Source organism: Castanea sativa, chromosome 3, assembly GCF_040712315.1.
Source record: "Castanea sativa cultivar Marrone di Chiusa Pesio chromosome 3, ASM4071231v1".
Lineage (NCBI taxonomy): Eukaryota > Viridiplantae > Streptophyta > Magnoliopsida > Fagales > Fagaceae > Castanea > Castanea sativa.
The window spans coordinates 5,808,569-5,817,256 of NC_134015.1; the positions used below are offsets into that span (position 1 = coordinate 5,808,569).

The 8,688-nt window shown below is 33.3% G+C and overlaps 1 protein-coding gene across 5 annotated transcripts; it reads right to left on the reverse strand.

The window, feature by feature from the left end:
• Window positions 1-102: 102 nt before the first annotated feature.
• Window positions 103-5,281, reverse strand: LOC142627050 (uncharacterized). Of its 5 annotated transcripts, none has more exons than XM_075800837.1 (4): window positions 5,094-5,254; window positions 3,886-4,273; window positions 394-468; window positions 103-291 (listed from the first exon to the last, which is right to left on the reverse strand). In XM_075800837.1, the coding sequence occupies exons 2-3, from the start codon at window positions 4,240-4,242 to the stop codon at window positions 439-441; spliced, it is 387 nt and encodes a 128-aa protein (XP_075656952.1). In that variant the 5' UTR covers window positions 4,243-4,273; window positions 5,094-5,254; the 3' UTR covers window positions 103-291; window positions 394-438. The 5 variants fall into 5 exon arrangements, with proteins under 5 accessions (XP_075656952.1, XP_075656955.1, XP_075656953.1 ...); XM_075800840.1 differs by having other exon boundaries at window positions 3,886-4,260; window positions 5,094-5,253; XM_075800838.1 differs by having other exon boundaries at window positions 103-294; window positions 5,094-5,253.
• Window positions 5,282-8,688: the final 3,407 nt, after the last annotated feature.

An 8,688-nucleotide genomic window follows, 5' to 3' on the forward strand; every position in this document is an offset into this window, starting at 1 on the left:
AAAGGCAAAGTATTGGTCCTTCGCTACCATGTGTCAATATATAAATTCAAATTGGTACATGCGAAATGCAGACTAGCTTTTCTTTGTTATCTAGTATAGGCATTTTCAAGTAAGAACTTTTAATGTGCCCATACCGAGCCTTTATTATGCACATAACTCTTTCTTTTATGACCATAATAAAAGGATGAATCAAAGGAGCAAAAGACTTGCAAACATCCACAACTCATACAGTGAGTATTCAATTAAATCACAGTGATTCACCCAATGCATCCATGGTGAAGCAGAACAAACCTGCTAGCAGCACAAACCAAAAGAATAGTTCAACATCATGTCTGACATGGCATTTTCTTTCCAAAAATAAAATGTTCTGTGAAGCAAAATCTGACTACCCACCATCCATAATGATCCCAAGCTATATGTATATCAGATAAGATACATTTACTGCTTCTTCTCTTCTGCTTTCCTTGGCTGCAAAAAAGGGCACATTTGTAGCATTAGAAGATATAATTAATTATTAAAGTTCTTGCAAGCCGTGAGCAGAAACAGCATCCGGTCTCATGAATTTTCAAATGGGAATTCTAACTTACCCACAAACATAGCATGCACACAACAACAAGAGAAAACAAAGGTCTACCCTATGCTATATACATATGCTGCAGATGCAATCCGCCACAGTACCACCAATCAGAATTCACATAGCCACACAACAAAGCAGAATATAGACCAAGTTATCTCCAACATAGAAGTATGCACTTTCTGCTTATTCAAAGGATTATGGTTTTGCCATTCAAGAAGCATCCAGCACAGCCCTTAGCCTTCAGTTAACAGTTATTCTAATTTCTAACATCCACAAAAGATAGCAACTTGTAGAGGATTACATAATTTCTATAATCATCAGAAGATATTGTAGAGGATTACATACTTTCTACAATCATCAGAAGATATGATAAATGAGAAGATTGCAATTATTTGATGTGAGAGATTTTTCTTCATCCAGAGGCAAAACATAATTATAATTGACATTAAATTCAAACACAACTCCTTCCTCTTTTTCCAACTCCTTCTTAACCTAGATAGAAGTTCACCCAGGATACAGACAGGACAAGACATGCAATGCACAGACTAAACCTCTCGCATAATACGATATTTAAAAAGCACAGCACCGACTATTTGTAGGATACTTAGAGTTGAATGGCATGCGAGGACATGATGACCATCAACAACAGTTTTGGACATTTACCAGAAGAATACATAAGCAGAGCAATGAGGGTATTATGCATTTTTGACACCACAACCCATACGTGGTTGTTATTCTCCTAATCCATTTTACTACCTACTGTCCTCTTGCATTCAAACAAACACTACATATAAAAACATACATATTTGACAACATAAATTTAAAATGATATGCATATCTAACCAAGCCCTCAAGCCTTGATTTTGAGAGTTGGCCATGTCCAACACCCTATGATCATCTCTATACCAACAATTTTTGAGAAATTATATAAAAAGGAGGATTCAACTTGGCTCTGAAAAGAACAAAGTCTAACAGTTGAATGTGAAACCCATCAGGGTTAAGGTGTGGTTCATGAGAGCCACAATTCATCCATTAAAATGCTAGAGTTCTACTTAGTGGATTGATGTGGTACACACCCCACCACATGTGTAAATACTTCAGGTGGTTTCTGTTGCCATGATTTAAGGAGGGATGACATTTAGCTGGGACTTTTAGGGCATCAAGAGTCCAACCCATCATTTGAAAAAATGCCTGAGCCAAGCTGAATGTAAGGGGGTGGGGGCCTTGGGCTTGGACCCAAGGATTTGAGGTAGGTGTATATCATCCGCCATTAGATGAAAGAAACTTATATTTTCTTGTTATCTGAATAACGATAACAGACTTTGAAAGATTATTCTGATATGAATCAATCTTAGTATTAGTGACATCTGCCTAGAAAGATTATCAGCAGGTTAATTGAAAGTCTTCAATTCTATAGTTTGATTGATCCAATAGTACTGTTCTTAATCATTACTGAATGATGTAAAGGAAATAAATGTGACCCATGGGCATTTAGAGGTTTAGTTAAACAAACTAATATGCACATTTTCCCTCTTAAGAGAAAAAGTAGTTGCTTTTTCCCATGTAAAAGCAGGGATCAGTCCCTGGCCATTGTACAACCGCCTAGAAATTTTATTTTGAAGATTAATTGGAACTTTTGAATGTCAATGTTTGATCACTCCCTTATAATCTTTATTGCAATTGGACAATATAAGGAAATAATGGGCAATCAAGAGATAAGGGGAAATATTAGGTGTGAATTCCCAACAAATTTTTGATATCAGTGAAAAAATAAATAAAAAGATAGAAATCCCATTTAAAGATGCCTGGAAGTCCTTGGCCATTTATATCATTTTCTTCATAGAAGACCATAAAGTAATAAGCTAAAAATTAAGCAAGCATCTCAACGCAGCTATAGAATTTAATGGAAAACCAAACATAAAACACTTACTAGCTCTCTTTACTGATAAAACCTTATCTTGATGTAACTAATAATAACTTTTCTTATTGTAATTTATAGCAACTTAGAGTCCATTTGGATAAAACTTATTGCTGAAAATTGAAAACTAAAAACACTGTAGCAAAATAATTTTTAAATGTGTGAATAGTACTGCAGGACTCATTCTTAATAAAAAATTGCTGGAAAAGTACGTGAACAGTGCGTGCACAGTGCACACACAGTATGCGCATTGCAGTTTTCTCCCCCCACAGCAGAAACGAAAAAAAAAAAAAAGAGAGAAAACGCAAAAACGCAGAAAAAATAATTCGGATCCAAACGCATTCTTAGTGGTATTTTACTGTATGGCACAATTCTACCAATCAAGCAATAGGTACCAGATACTCTGAAAGTGACATATGCAGCCAATGATATTTTCCCTAAGTGTTGTAATGTGCTAAGCATTACATTTTACTTATATGCTTAGGTTTCTTGGTTTTTGGTTTCTAATGGCTGTTTGATCACAATCCACACACATGTTAGTTGCAATTTTCAATTCTAATCCTCTGCCACTGTGGGTAGAACCCTATGATCCTTGCCTTATTTTATCAGCTTAGTTGCACACTTTCACAATGCTCTATATTGCTTACTTTTGACCATCTAGAAAAGGAAAGAAAACAATTTTGTGTTCAAGGAGAATACACCAAAAAGAACACAAAAAAAAAGACCTCAATTACATAAAAATCTGTGCGCTTCTCATTCAAACTCGCACAATTTATTTCAGGGACATAGAGTATATTTCCATTATTATAGTTGTTTAGAAAACTAGCCCCCATATAGATTTGATTCATTTTATCTTTTGACTATTATTTTGTAGAGACCTATAGTAGCTCAACTAGTGGGGAGTTCAAAAAGTGAGTTTGAAAATACCTAGAAATCTTATGGTTACTAGGACCACTATGATTTTGGAACCTCCACATTTATCACTACTCAACTGATATGCCAATGCATCCTAATACTCAAGCAATGGCTTCTTCATCAAATTGTAACACGAACTCAAGTCAGACAGGACCAGTTCATGCAATGGTTAATGATATGTTAATCCTAGGTAAACAAGATTAACCTGCATCCTATCAATAATACTATTGTTGTACTCTCCAAAACATCTGGGATCTCGCATTTTTATTGCCTTCTTATAATGATGAAATTGCTACAATTTCGTAATCACTTAGAGCTTTTTATTAATGTACCTTAGTCTACCACACGAATTTGTGATTATTTAACAAATAGAATTAATGCACACTAACTATTCGGCGAAATGCCTCAACCAAAACCCACATTGAAAACCCAGAAACGAAACACAACCCATTAATCAGAAAACACAATTACGCACCTTGGTGCCAGGCGTGTGCTGGCGGAGCTCCTCTTCGGGGATAAAAACAGGCCAAGCCTCACCAGCTTCACGGAACATTTGCTCGGTCTCGAGGAACTGACCCTTATCAAGAATCATAGTCCTTATGGTCTGGGCCGGTGTGGATGTGGCATCGTAAACCTCTTCGACTCCATTGACAAAAGTGACGGTGATTTGGGGAGGGTGGTCGTCGGTTCGGCGTTTGACTTGGATTTGACAAGCAGGGTTGGACTCTTTGGCCTTGGGAGCGTTGCACTGTGCCAAGAATTCCATGCACGAGGCTGTGCGTGGGTCCAAGGCATTGAACTCGATCCGAACCCTTGATAGGAACTTCAGCATTCTTACTCACACTCACACCTGCTCAAGATTTCTTGAAAGTAAAGATTTTTAGCAAAAGTAATTTCTGTAGGGTGTAGGTAGCGTTTGAGGTGAAAAGGAAATTAAAAATTTGCAGTGAGCAAAGAAATTTCAAGAGGACAAAAAGGCTCTCAATACAAGCAGGATCTATAAGAGGAAGGCCCAAAAATTAATCAAAATGGAAGATAATAGAAGACAGTTTTTCATATAGATGTTCATATCACACACCATGGAAATGACTTCATAGAGTTTGATCCATCTTAATGCATATAGAAATGACTTCAAATAAAAATAAACAAACAAAATTACTGCAACAATGGAACCATCGTATATAATGCTTTACACCAACATTTTTTTTTGTTGTCTTTAAGAAAGAAGATGATATACAAAGAGAACGAAATGGGCTGTTGCAACCTTATAAAAAAAAAATGGTTACAGCATTTGCCATAAGCACTTCACATGATATCTGCATTTGGTAGAGGAAACACGAAGGAGAAGCTTGTTTTAACTGTCTTTCATATCACATTGTTAACCGGTAGTTTGCTTCATTGTTTGATTATAAGGTTTCACTGTCCTCATATAAATACTAGGCAAGAAGTGCCTCATATTAATTCAAGTACGCTAATTTAACTAGAACAAAAATAATCATATTAAAAGAATTGATCTCCAACAGAATCAATCAAAAGCAAAGGAAAAAAGTAAAATAATCAAAATACCTGATGAAGCAGAGCACAGAGGACGGACCAAAGAAAAAAAAAAACCCAGATTTCATAAATTCAGAATCAAGTAATCAAAAATCAAAAGCAAAGGAAAAAGGATGATAAGTTCAATACCTGATGATTGATGAAGCCACTGAAGCAGAGAGAGCGAGACCGAGACAAAGTAGGGAAAAAAAAACCCAGAAGCAGTCTAGCAGATCGTGACCGTGAGCGTGAGGATGAGAAGCAGAACAGAGGCCTCACCGTGACCTTGAGAGTTGAGTGAGAGTCTGACAAGCCGTTTGGTTCAGTGTTTGTCAAATGTTTAAACAATATTATATGTTTTTTTTTATACATCTTCGCCTGCCCATATTTTTAAAAAATACAAATAACGTTACCTAACAGCCGATATGATATTTAGGTTAGTTTTTAAGTTCCTTTTGTACAAGACGTTGTAGTTTAGGCTGAGAATAAGTTTTTAAAAAAAAAAAAAATGGTGTAGTTTAGGCTGACAAATTCTAATGACTTATGATCAGGATTAAAAGGCCAGTTGTATTTTTTTTTAAATATAGTTTTATTTTTAATCAATTTATTTTTTAAGCAAAATCTGTCAAGATAAAGACAAATTAATCCAAACACATTAGAAATGAGTTTGGGACTTTCTCTCTATTTCTCAAATTATCCTAAACTAGCTTAATTAAGTTATTTGTTTAAGGATCAGTTGAAGCTTTTATCTAGGAGAAAGGATGAAATATGAATTGCGCAAAAATGATAGAGAAGTCTTATAAGTCTTAAAAAGCTAATTCACATAAAAATCAATAAATTCCATTGTGATCAAATCAAAATACAAAACGATGATTTTGATTTATGAATTCATGATTATTCAAATAATGATAAATTTATTTTAATACATCTTTTAAAATATTATAAATTTATACTCCAGAGACTTTGAACCTCTAAAGTCATAAAACAGAGTTTTGGAGATTTTGTTTTCCTTATCTATAATTTTTAGAGTCTCTTTTATGCTGGACATAAATTTATAATCCATAAACTTTGAACCTGTAAAGTTCTAAAAGAGAGTTTTGGAGACTTCGTTTTCTTTATCCAGAGTTTTTAGAGTCTCTTTTATGTTGGATATAAATTTATAATTTAGAAATTTTGAACCTGTAAAGTCCTAAAATAGAGTTTTAAAAACTTCATTTTCCTTATCCAAAGTCTTTAGAGTCTCTTTATGCTGAATAGAACTTTTTAATTTAAATAAATTATTTCTAATTTTACACAGTTACATAGACTTATAATGTGTTAGAATCTTGACATTAATTGAATAGGAGACATCAATATCTAATATTGTATACACAAGGTCTTCATTGCTCATGGGGTGAAAATTTTGTAAAGTACTAAATGTCCAAAAGAAAAAGATTCATTAAAATGTGTCAGAATCAATTATTTTATGTATGGAGCAATATAAGCATCTTTGATTTTTATTTTTTATTTTGTTTTAGTTGTTTTGGTTTAAATTGATTTATATACCGTTAATTAAATTTAATGATTTTAAGTTTAGTTCTCCTAGTTTTTCAGAATTTTTTATAAATTGCAAATGGGTTTGGTTGAGTTCTTCTTGTTTTAAGAAATCTTAAGTAATTTGTGAGGGTCTGGTCGTACTTTTCTTATTTTTGAGACACTTAAAAAAAATAGCAATTAATTTAAAAAATGGGTGTTGTTTCTCTAATGGGTTGAAAATGAAATGCTTAGTTAATTTTTATTAAGTTAATTTTTTTTAAAAAAAGGATGATTTAGTATAGCTATTCCTCTTGAAATGGTAGGAGACAGAGAGATTGTTTGGAATCATTTGGGCGGTGTTTTAAGAATGGTTGAACAAATTGTCTGTGTCAAAGAAGGATTTCTTTTTAGTTTCAGTTGCATTTAGTTTATTTTTTGCTAGTATTAATTGTGATCAATGTCATAGAAACGTGGAAAAAATTTAATATACTTTTGAGTTTTGAATCCACGTGTTATTTGGAATGTGACAGCTAAATTCGTAGGGATTTCTTTTAAGATATTCAAAATTGTCCATAAACTTAATACTAATCCAAGTAATTTGTTAAGTGTGTATCCAAATTACAATTAAATTGTGCAATGATTGCCAAAAACCATGACTAATGGTATGGACTACCATCATTTTCAATTTTTTAAGAAATAAAAAAGCAGAATTGTACTCATAGTTATTTCACGATCTTGGTCTTGCCGACTTGCATGTGCTATGCAAGAGAAATTAATGAGATTTACCAAAGATACATATATAAGTCTCAATTGTTGATAATGGATACATCATATAATATATCCATAGAATTTGTATTCAATCTGTCAAAAACATCGAAAAAATATTGATGTACTTTTGAAATCCATGCCGAAGCCTGGAGCAATTTACTCCTGATAAAATCTAACCAAACATAATTCAATTTGATTTGCATAAGCCACCTATTTAATATTTATTTAACTAAACATCTCTAATTTACTGGGTAGAAAATGAAATGCTTAATTATTATTATTTTTTAATAGATGATTGAGTATAGGCTGTATAGCCATTCCTCTTTTATTGGTAGGAGAGATTGTTTGGAATTATTTGAGCATTGTTTTAAGAATGGTTGAACAGATTTTAAGAATGGTTGAATAGATTTTTTGTGTTAAAGAATGATTTCTTTTTAGTTTCAATTAGCTTGTAACCCCATGCGTATGCGTAGATATACTTAAAGATATACGATAAGATGCATAATATAATTCTTATATATATAATTTAAATACTTTTGATAGTCATTTTTATATTTTGTTAACTCTTTTGGAACTTTTGTTAGGATATTATTAGATATAAATTTTAAATTGTCCATATTTTTTTAAAAAAATTATTGAAGCCCTTTTTTTTTTTTTTACGATTCATTTATTCTAGACTCTCTGGATACTTAATAACTCACTTGAATGAATATTTATGATATGGGCCCTCATTTGATTCTAAAATTAAGAAATAAAACTCTTTAAGAATAAATAATTTAGAACACATGGCGCAAAATTGGAACTCTAATTTGGAATTCTAATTTGAGTTTCTCTTAGCTTCACTTATTATTATATATATAGATAAATAATAAATAACATAAAAAACTTATTAGTTTCTTCCACCTTCTTATTTCATCATCAACAACGGCAAAAACTCACTATTAATGTGATAATGACTAATTAAAAATCACATAAAAGTTTAAATTTAATTTAATTATATTCACTACTTTTTATATTGAGAACTTCTTTTTAAGATAGTGCCGGTCAAAAACACAAATTAGCAAGAACATGGCTTGCTGTGAGGTCACTTCCCCAATTAATCGGTATTGTCCGCTTTGGGGAGCCAGTCCCTCACGGTTTTGTTCTCAAGCAACATGGGAGGTATGGATCTTCACCCTCTAGGGGCTTTACACCGCAGTCCCATATCGGCAAGAAATCCCTCCCACTCATGGTTTATAAGCTTCTGGAGCGACCATGAGTGTACCACTACTACACGGCCCTTTTAATGTGAGGTCACTTCCCCAATTAATCGGTATTGTCCGCTTTGGGGAGCCAGTCCCTCACGGTTTTGTTCTCAAGCGACATGGGAGGTACGGATCTTCACCCTCTGGGGGCTTTACACCGCAGTCCCACATCGGCAAGAAGTGGTACACTCATGTGTAGTAGTGGTACACTCATGGTC

Coding starts and splice junctions, on each gene's coding strand:
- LOC142627050 (XM_075800839.1), bottom strand. CDS start 4,242: ATGCTGAAGTTCCTATCAAGGGTTCGGATCGAGTTCAATGCCTTGGAC. Junction 469..3,885: donor AGCACACGCCTGGCACCAAG/GTGCGTAATTGT, acceptor CCTTTTTTGCAG/CCAAGGAAAGCAGAAGAGAA.